Source organism: Chelmon rostratus, chromosome 3 (genome assembly GCF_017976325.1).
Source record: "Chelmon rostratus isolate fCheRos1 chromosome 3, fCheRos1.pri, whole genome shotgun sequence".
Lineage (NCBI taxonomy): Eukaryota > Metazoa > Chordata > Actinopteri > Chaetodontiformes > Chaetodontidae > Chelmon > Chelmon rostratus.
Genome location: NC_055660.1, coordinates 23625369 through 23636340, shown reverse-complemented (window position 1 = coordinate 23636340; position 10972 = coordinate 23625369). Strand labels below are relative to the sequence as shown.

General features: G+C 43.7%; 1 protein-coding gene across 1 annotated transcript; it reads right to left on the bottom strand.

Annotated features, from left to right (window-relative positions):
• Window positions 1–674: 674 nt before the first annotated feature.
• LOC121604513 (nuclear factor interleukin-3-regulated protein-like) lies at window positions 675–3653 on the bottom strand. Its single transcript, XM_041934053.1, has 2 exons — window positions 3435–3653; window positions 675–2820 (listed from the first exon to the last, which is right to left on the bottom strand). The coding sequence occupies exon 2, from the start codon at window positions 2715–2717 to the stop codon at window positions 1458–1460; it is 1260 nt and encodes a 419-aa protein (XP_041789987.1). The 5' UTR covers window positions 2718–2820; window positions 3435–3653; the 3' UTR covers window positions 675–1457.
• Between the last annotated feature and the right edge of the window lie 7319 nt (window positions 3654–10972).

Sequence of the window (10972 nt, the reverse complement as noted above, 5' to 3'; positions counted from 1 at the left end):
TTAAATCTCAGACAAAAATTAATAATTCATTTTATGTGTTGCCTATTTCTGCCTGCTCACCACCATCACAACATATTCCACAGCAGCTATGATGTCCGTCTGTGGACTTGTACTCCTTCCAGATGTGATTGTACTCTGAACCTGTATCCTTCACTTCCATATGGGCCAATCAGTCTCCGCCGCAGCTGCTTCAGTGCTAAAAATAGCGTTCATACTGCTGACGTGATAGATGAGTCATGCAGTCTCACTCAACTCCCTGCATCCATGCACCACCCCCCCTCTCTCCCTGGCACTGTCCTACACCCCACTGCCCCACCTCATTTCAGTACCCATAGTTCAGTGAGGGTGGACTGACGCCATGGTGGTTTTTACAGTTTTAAAGGATGGAATTTATTAGAGGATAAATCAAAGTCATATGATGTCAGTTAAGCTGAAAATGAAACTTGTGACATTCGTAGTCTTGCGCAGTGCACCTCCTCCCTCCAGCACCACTCCTAACTCTCTCTGGCCCAGCTGGGTTCATGTTTTTCACTCCTGCCTGTGATGTAATGCAAAACGCAGTTTGAAAAAGCTTCAGACTCTCTCGCATGTTGCATGCTGATGGCTGCATGCATAATAAATGCAAAACAGCAATGTCTGCAAGTTATAAGCACAGATTTTATTGCTGCAGCATCACACTCATTTCATCCAATAATGTTGCGTCATTATTAGATACAGACATATTACAGTCGCATAATCTCTAAACATTTTCATAAAACATTCACCATTCTGCCATAGAAAATATACTTTTATTTTTAAATGCTGTTCACTTCAATTATAATTCTGAACAAAGACAAATTATACAGTTATGTGTACCTTGCTGTCATAAGATAAACCAGATACAGTAAACACCACCAAAACACCCATGTGTCTTCTTCTGGAATTGTGCTGGTTTTCCACACAGTGTATTTAACATAAGGTAATATTGATGTGCACTTTGTGTTAAAGAGCCTACAAACTTTGTGTTGCGGCACAGAAGACGAAAATAGCCACATGTGAGTCAAGTGAACATGGTGAGATTGGACCGTTTATGCTGTATCTAGCATGTTCTTCCAGTGTTTCTGACACAACAGAAATGTACAGCGTCCTCCAGATCTCAGGCAATCAACACGATCCAAGGACCTGTGATGACTCACACATGAATGACTTTCATTTTTGCAGTCATTAAGCATTGTTTGAAAAGTCAACATGCTGGTGTTTTCTGGTCGTGATGTGCTGGACGTCAGCGAACAAACAGGCTCCGAAACTCAGCTTTTCCAGTGTGGCGTAAATAGGGTTTGTCACTTCAGAGGTAGCTGTTTACGCTGGGGCCATGCTGTCCTGTGGAAAACAGCAGTGTGTAAGATGGAGGGTTTGGAAAGATGTGAACTCTGTCTCTCAACTTTGGTTCGGACTTGATCCTCTCGCACTCAGGTTTTTTAAGCGATCTTGGGGAGCAGCTCCTGAGAGATGAGCCTCTTGAGCTGAGACACTTCCTGAGACAAGCAGCTGATCTGAGACCTGAGACTGATGTCCTCTGTCAAATATTTGGTGTCCGTGGAGTTCTGCAGAGAAGCGGAGTTATGATAAATAGAAGACGGGCCGTCATGCTGCTCCCCAGATCCAGCACAGGCCTCCTCCCTGCACCAAGGAGCCTGACTCTCTGTCCGACTGTCCCACCACGCCTGATGGTGGTTCCTCACCTGGATGTTTGGCCCCACTGTGGCCACAGGTGGTCCACTGTGTTTGGTATCAGAGGATGGAGACATCTCCCCTCCCTCGCTGCAACCGCTGGGGCCTTTGAAGCGGAGCTTATGAGGGAGGCTCCTTAAACCCTCTGAGGAGTCTTGTTTGTTTACATGGTGACTCTCGTTGACCCCCGGATGACAGATGGGGGAGTCGTTGGCATGCCGCTCCTCTGCCAGCTCCCTCGGGGAAGGCCCGCCACGCTCACTCAGTGTGCCATCACCAAACACAGGGCTGCCCACATTTGAGCTACATGACGTTAAGACACCGGACTCCTCAGACGTGTGATTTGACAGAGGCCCGGCTCCCCTCGGTCCATAGATGGGACCCTGCTGCGGAGGGTGAGGGTGGATGTAGTGGGTGCAGGCGATGGGCTGCGTGTTGAGGTATGAGGATCCAGCAGTGTGGGGTTGGTAGAAATGCGCTGTATTGGATGTTGGGTGAGCACAGAGAGGTGCAGACAGCGGCGTGACAGAAAAATCAGATGTGTCTTTGACGAGGCCGAAGCGAAACTTGAGGGCCAACAGCTCGGCCCTCAGGCGAGCGTTCTCCTCCAGCAGGCCCAGGACTCGCTGCTCCAGCACCATGTCATTGGCTCGCCGCTTCTCTCTGGACCTCTTGGCTGCCTCGTTGTTTTTTCTCCTCTTGTCCCAGTAGCCTTCATCTTTCTTCTCCTCGTGGATGAACTCTCGTTTGCGGCGTGTATTGCTGCCGTTGTCTTCGTCGCAGCTGCTACCAGCCTTAGCTTCAGCGTTGGCGAGGCTCTCTTTGTGTTTGAGGGAAAAGGTGCGACCCAGTAGGGTTCGGGCCAGGTGGCTCGTGGAGGTCAGGATTGAAACTGCCTCATCAGTGAAGGACTCGGCCACTGGCTGAGGCCTGGTCCCCAGTCCCTCCACAGCCAGCAGTGAGGGCACTGACAGGTCCTGGATGACGCCTCCCACAGTCTGCGCCATCACATTCAAACCCTCCTGACGGGCACTTCAGGGAGCTGTGAGGTGTGTGATAAGCTCACTCAGGGTTGGCAGGTTGGGCTGAAGTGTGCTGTAATGGCACCACCTAGTGGTGAATAAACACATGTGGTGAGGTGATTTGTTTACTTGGTTGCAAAACATTAAATCTACATTATGCTACTGCCAGTTGAATATTGTAATATATTTAACAGCAGGAAAAGACTTGATGATGTTAAACATGCTCCCATTATAAACAAATACAAGAACTGCAATCAGATAGAACTAATGTGAAAATAATTTAGCAATATAAAATAATAACAAAACTCACTTATCTGTGTTTCAACGGTGCAATATTTGATGCATCATATTTATAGCAATCAGATCACCACAAACAGTTTATAGATGGAAAAAGGGGAAGACAAAGCAGATCCAACGTGTTTGATTATTCTTTTAAAACTTACATTCCTTTTTATAGTGTATGATTAGGAGGATTATTCATTATTATTATTTGCTACCCAGTGATCATAAGCAGGTACCATGTTATCACTCAAATGTGTTCATTAAACCCTAAATCCTAAATAGATGACAGATGAGCCCTAAATAGCCAGTTTGTTGTTTACATAAAAGTAGTCTACAGCTCACATGACATTAATAATTGATAATTAAACAAATAATTCATGCACTTTCTAAAAAACGGTTTAACTAAACGCATCACGTTACCTCGCAGGAGGGACAGCAGTGAGATCAGCGGGGAAATGAAAGCGATCCTGCTTTCCAACGAGCTGCGGGACTCAGGGTGTGATGAAAACCTCCTCTGTCAGGCACACGAGACGTGCGGAGCTTCACAGGTCGTCCCGGCTGTTTCTGCTCCTCAAAAGCTCCACATCTCTCTGTGGCTCCTTCCCCCGCTCATCGGGTCAGCCGGGGTCGGATCCTCACCCCGAGTGACCCCCCCCACCACCACCACCGCGACACTCCTCCTCCTCCTAACGGGAAGCCAGCTGAGTCAAACCAGCGGAGACACGCAAAATAAACAACAACAACACGGATCAGCCAGCAGAGGAAACGCAGACAGGTTGTTTTAACTGTATTATAAGGACTTTAATAAGGATATCGAAACGAAAACGAGGATTTCTCAAAATTCAACAAATCAGTGATAATTAAAGGAAAAAAAACACACTTAATATAACAGATTAAACTGTGACAGCAAAGATCTGCCACAGACAGTGACCCCTTTTTATTGTGATGCAGGACATGTGATGCCTCAGTCAGACCATCACAATAACAGGCGGCTCCACCAGGCTGGAACTGACCCTCAGCGGCCCCTGGAAAATCAACTCAGACAGCCCCTACTGAGGTTCAAAGTGGACACTATAAAGATGTTATTGTGGTCATCCAGCTCTTGTGCTCTCTGTGTACAGCAGTTTCTGCCACAGCTGGGTCTCTTTAATGGTCAAATGCCTTTGAGGTAAACAAACAAACAAAGAAAGTGTGTTGAAATATGAACGCTGACAGGAGTTTAGAGGCATGTAAGCAGCTTGGTCACAGCCTCACATGGAGCTAAATGCTAGTGTCATCATGCAAACATGTTCGAAACGGACAAAGCTCACATGCGGATGTTCAGTTTGCATAACGTTTATCATTTAGCATGTTAACATGCCAACAGTAGCACCAAGCACAGCTGAGGCCGACGGGTTGCAGGGGAGACGGTTCTTCCTGCGCCGCCAGGACAACCCCATGCTGGACATCATGTATGCATATCTGTCATCCAACAGCAAGGTCTTTACTTTTCCAGCTGAATACCTGGGAGTCCTGTTTTAGCTTTTATTCTGGCTGCCTTTTATTTGCTGCCTTGGTCTGTTAAACCTGTTCTTCACAGCCTGCTGGAAGAAATCAACACTTCAACATGAGAATTAGTAAATTACACATGAAGAAAGGCGGCTTCTCTCCTCTGTGTTAGGTGTGTGGGTTTGGCTGTTGTTTTAACATTTTAAAATGTAATTTGCAGAGTCGGTCTTTAGCTGAAGTAGTATTTAAATATTTTAATGTCTTGCGATGGCATACTATGTGCCCTTTCTAATAACAGGTTTTTGCTTTCTCCTCCACTGTTAGATTAGGTCATCCAGTTTACACAAGCCTGTGCGGACAGCAGTCACGGTGGCTTGAGTTGTCCTCATTTGCTCCTAGCAGGTGAGCACCCATAACGAGGAGTTCAAGGGAACACATTTACATGGAAATATGTGTTGTGTACATGACCTCTTTGTTTCTCTACAAACACCTGCTCAAATAAATGATTAGAATATTCACACTATTATATATCATATTGCTATAATATATAATTAGTGGTGTGTATTATGTAGATTATCACATACACCAGTCGCCACTGTCAAAGAGCAAACGTGAGGGAGTGTAATGTCACTCACTCAGTATGTTTCTCCTTTTTCGAGAGTGTTGGCCACAGAGCAATAGAAGCTACTTGCTGCGATACTTCACCTGTGAGTTAATCTATAAATTATATGGTCATGCATTGTAAATGAAGAATGTGTTTACAGAGAAAGTGAATCACTTGAATGGAAAAGACTGTTATGTAACACACACACAGAGAGAGCATGTGAGGACTCTGCGGTGCTGAAAGTTCAGTCGGGGTGAGGCTGGACAGAAAAAAGGAACATTGTTCATGAGCGATCTGCTGGACAGTGAGACTTCCTCCCTGCACATGGAAATGCTTCACACTGGACCTCTCTGTCTCTGTGTCAATCTCTCCAGTTTCTCCAAAACAAGGCAACAGTTAACTTCTCATTCTTGAATTTATGCAGATCCTCTCTGGACCATTTGATAACAACAATGCCCCTATTGACCCGTGTCTACGATCCTGACAGATCAGTCTGAACATGACGGTGCATTGCTGCGACACGCGGTGGTGTGCAAAGGCTCAGAGAGGAGGATGTTCTGTGAAAGCTTTACCTCTGTCCTGAGGTTCAGCTGACTGAGCTGCCAACAAATTAGATTAAATGAAACATTTTTATTTTAGCTCCTTTTTCCTATTTTCATGATTGCCTCTTATTTTTTTCCCACAAATGCTAGCAGCTTCCCAGAACATGAGGTTACCCTGCATAAAATGTCAATCTTAAGAAGTCACTTCGTCACAAACTGATCATCTTCGTTGGTTTTCTGTTAAATCAGCTTGAATTTTGAATTTTCTACAGTGACGTGTCATCTTCTTGATATATGAGCTGATGCTACTTGAGAAATGTTTTTTCAGGAGTCACTTCTCAGAGACTCCACAGAGTCCACAGACTAGCAGGTGATTAGCAGGTGTGTTTAGCATCTTTGCCATCTTTGTTTAGCCTGTCAACATGCTAACATTTTCATACCAGCACTAAACACAAAGTGCAGCTGAGGCTGATGGGAATCTCATTATTTTTGCAGGGGACCTCGATGTCTGCAGTTGTTGCCAAATTTAATGTCAATCAATCCTATACTTGTTGAGGCATTTCACTCACACACCACAAATGTGAACCTGCTGGTGGCACTCGTGGAGAATAGATTGATCGATACCTCATTTCTTCACATTTTCTCTGCACAAACTTTTCTGTGTGTGATTGGACAGCTGGGCACAATCCATAACCATGCAGAGAGTCTCACCGCAGTGTGTCTGTCTCAGCACACAAACCACTCTACAACATGTGATATTCTTCTTCTGTCAGAATGAAGAAGACATTTGCCACGCTGGGCTAAGCTAGAGTTAAGTCCTGACCTTTCAAATGTACTATGTCTGTACTTACAGCCACTGAGCTGACTCATGCTCGAACATCAGCTCTGACCCCCCATGACACTAATCGTAACCCCATGTGATGTGCTAAAGGTTGATGCCGTAACAGTCAACAATGGCTTCATCACTGGACATGCTTCACTGACAATGTGTCCACTCTGTACCGTGGATTATGTAACTGCAATGTGGTGCAAAATATGAAAGCAGCGATGCGTGTGCGAGTGTGAACTTTCATTTAAGCCGTGGAAACAGTTGGATGGATATTCTGCAGAAGGGTGGGCTCACCTCTTTTTAAATGCGATGGTATTTATGACAGTCACTCATCAGAAAGAAAAAATATGAACATTAAAGGTACTGAGATTCTGTCCATTAGTAGTGCCGTAGAGCGATGTTTGTGGGTGACGTAAGATGCATTCACTGGGTTCACATTATTTCACTGATCAGCATGTGGTGATAATGTGCCAAGAAATGCAGAAAGCTCAACAAAGACAGGAAGGAAGAAGACTGAAAACTGACTGAAAGCTTGTGAGCATGCATGTGAAAAATGCAGGTTTTAAAAATGCATAAAAAATAGGCTTTGCAAATGTTTCACGAGGAGGAGAATACATTCAACACGTCTGTTACACCTGCAACAATGCACACAGTTGGTTATGGTTTTAAAGAGCATCCACAGGGCAACTTTAATACAAAATCTAAATTCACATTATTCCTCTTAAAATGTCATTTCAGGCCAGTTCACAACTACAACAACTAGTAACTAAGAACAGCAGTAGCTGCTTTGTTTGCAAAAGGAAGCCATTTCATCATAGATTGTGATTAGATAAACGATTGAGCAACAATCGCTCGTTGTAGCTTTTTTATCTTTATTACAGTGTGACTACTACATGATACTTTATACCCTGGAGGCTGTATAAATCTCATCTAGATAACATCAAAGGGAACAGTGTGTGTGTGTGTGTGTTCTCCCATCTTTGTGAGAACAAGTGTAGGTTTTTAATTCTCACGTCTTCAGAGGCCTGTTTGAGGGTGAAGACTTGGTGTGAATTTTGAGAACCAGCGTTGCTGGCTGGTTGCTGTGATGCTTAAAGGGCCACACCACCAAATGGACAGGTGAAAGTCAGATTACTTGTCAAGAGGAGTACTATTCAGCCTATGAAGACAGTTGTAAAATGTTTTATGGCTCCAGAGGGCCGTTGGAAATTGCTTTCAATTTTCAAATCAGATTTTAAGACTATACATGTTTGCCAGAAAGTCTGTCTTGTAAAGTGGACGCATGGAGTGTGAAAGACATCAGCGAGGATCTACCAGAAGATCAAGATGTACGATGAGTTGCAGCGTTTGCCTGACCCATGCATACAAGTGAGGATATCCCCGAGTGTAACAGTAAATGGCTGGAGCACCCTTTAAGGTTAAGATTAGGAACCACTGAATGTCTGTGAGGGCACTCGCAAGTACGAAAGTACAGATGTGTGTGCATGTGCATCTGTGTGTGTGAAGCTTCATTAGATCCTCGAAAACGAAGGCGGAGAGTGCTCGACCGCCTGAGTGTGGAGCGGACAGTGGCCTTGTTTGACTTGGTGTGTGTACACTTAAGTTCAAATGAGGGGAACCAGCTCAGCTCCCGCCTCCCGCTCTCTGCCTCTCTTTCTCTTTCCTTTTTATGTCCCTCGATCCACTTGGACACACAGTCCCTCTCAGTAGTCTCAGCACTGCAGTAGCCTGCGCCACTCTAATCCTCATCCTGCTTTCGGACATCAGGCCAAGATTCCCATTATGTGAGGTTGTGTAATCGCAGAACAGAGTGGTCAGTAATTCCACACATTCACACAGGGAAAGTTATTCCACATTTCCACTTATATTCTGCCGGACACGTGTATCTGTATTTAGAAATCTGTACTTCTACCACATGGAGGGTTGCCAGTTTTGCTCTGTCCATGAACCCCTGCAAAATACGAATGTAGATAGATACATGCTGTGGACTGATGTCTCAGATTGAAGCCTGGCATCAGTGCTGTCTGGAAGTAGCAGAGTTTAATAATGCAGAGAAAATCCATTTATAGATGTTCTCTGGAGTGGCAGAGCTCCTAAAATATTAATGCCACAGCACGCTGTACAGTGAATGGTGGCGTGTGTTTCTCTGTGCGTGCAGAAGTTTGGTGGACTGTGCTGCGTCAAAGATGTCCCTGCTTCTTCTCAGTAACACCGTTGTTCTGCTGAGTCCACACACTGTTAGCATTCACTGGATGTTACAGCATGTCCCTGCCTGCAGGAAGAGGAAACAACCCAATGATTGACGGAAGTTAAATGACAAATGTTTGCATAGGATTGACTATAATGCTCAGGTAGCTTAAAAAAGGTCTTGATTTTAAAATCCACGATAGCTGTAGTTGTTCAAATATCGAGTCTTGATGTCATGTGGTTTATATGCAGTCATACAGATATGTTTGAAGGATTTTCTTTTTAATGTGCACATTAAATTAGCTATTTTTATGACTTCTGACCACATGTAGTTTGAGGAAAAGTAAAAACAAAAAAGTTTATCCATACAACAACTACTAAATGAGGAAATTAAATAACAGCTTAACGCAAAGCACAAGTTAAGTTTAAGTAAAGCTTAGGTGTAGCATTCATAAAATCATGAATGCATTGTATAGATTGATTAATGACATTATTTTATTAGCATTAGTAGTAGGTGTGATTACTGACTCGTGTCTGTTGACTTTCTCTTGGTGCTTTTCCCTCTCTTTTATTTGATTAAACTAGTGTCCTGAAATGCCCTCTGCATGGAGAAAAGTCATAAATAGAGACTGATTAATCTGTATGTCTCCAGAGGGGAAAACAAGAAAGAGAGAGGGAATCCAATTACATATCTGTCCCCATGAAGCCTTCCTTCAGCTGCTCAACATTAGGTTGTTCTGTGCTTCCATTAGGGCCACAACTAACGACTGTGTTCATTGTCAATTAATTATTTAGTCTGTAAAACATAAAAAATGAGGAAAAAGCTCATCAGCAGTCCAAAAGCCAAAAACTCTTCATTTACTCTCATAAATGTCAAAGAAAAGCTGCAAAATCTCACATTAGGAAGCTGGAAACAGCAAATGTTTGATATTTGGGCTTGAAAAATGACTGAAAGGATCAATTATCAAAAGAGTTGGCAATTAATTGACTAATCGCTGCAGCTTTAATTTCTATGTTGTTGAATTATGTTTCTCCCCACTGGATCTGTGGGTGGCAGGGAAGAAGAACATGAGAGGCCTTTTCTCTCCTAAAACAATCAAATTAAGTTGTTCCATGAGTTTTTCCCGTCAATAATTTTCCATCTAGCAACGGGCATCTATAAAAACACAAACTTATAACTCGACGGAGCACTTGACACTTGCTAATGCACGCAATAACACTATATTATTGTCACTGTATCCAGATTTTAAGCTTTGGTCTTGTCACAAACATTATAATGAAGCCATTTTTCACCTTTGACTCGTGCAACTGCCCCCACAGACTGAAAAATGAAACATATTTCATCGTTTAATGTGCCATGTCTTTTTCATGTTGTGGTGCTTGTTTTGCAGACTGTTGACATGCATAATGCCAGCGTAACACCCTCTCTAGAGGTGTAACATGATGTAAACAGGGAAGGAGGAACTAGAAAGTGGAAGTAAAAAGGGGATTTGTATAAGATTGTTTTTTTTTTGTTGGGTCACGACAGAACTCTGTCCTCGTGTTACCTCCAAATCCTAAATCACTTACCCGCCGTGCTAAAATAAACTCATGCTGCAGATGGAGCCTCATGACCACCTCTAACCTGTGGGTGAAGTGTTGCTGATTTACCTACTGATGTGTAATTGGCTATTTGAGTGCAGTCTGGGTGGATAACAGATTATTAATGCCCAAGAAGTGTATCTGTAGTGCTATAATCATCAGGATTACTACATGTGTGTATATTTGGCTGTGAATAGGGTGTGTGTGTGTGTGTGTGTATGTGTGTGTGTGTGTGTATGTCACAGGCTCACTACCCAGCTAGCCTGCGAACATGCCATCTTGGATGAGCAGGTTTAAGGAGCTAATCATAGCAGCGGCAGCACACCAAAAAGTTAATTGCGGCACCAAATAAATGTTAAGCGTCACACCTCCAACCCGGTGTGTTTGTACTTTCCTTCCTCTGGGCCAAGTAGGAGTAAAAAAAACCTGTTAAACCATTTAACCTGCCGCAGCTATTGCTGTGAAACTTGTTCGAAAGTCTTCAAGATGTACTCCAGCAAGTTGTTCCACCTCCACACAGCTGGCAACTTGTAAGAGACAGATTTAAAAATGAATGGTCAACATGGATGCATTAGAGGTTGAAGCTCTCTATTGCATATAATTCTGGACCCAACCTATCCCATAATGCAACACAATGGCATCTTACTTCATGCCGTGCTCACGCCAAATGGGATCAATGGTAGCGATGGTAGAGAGTGTCCTGCTAACATCATCATCAGAAAGAACA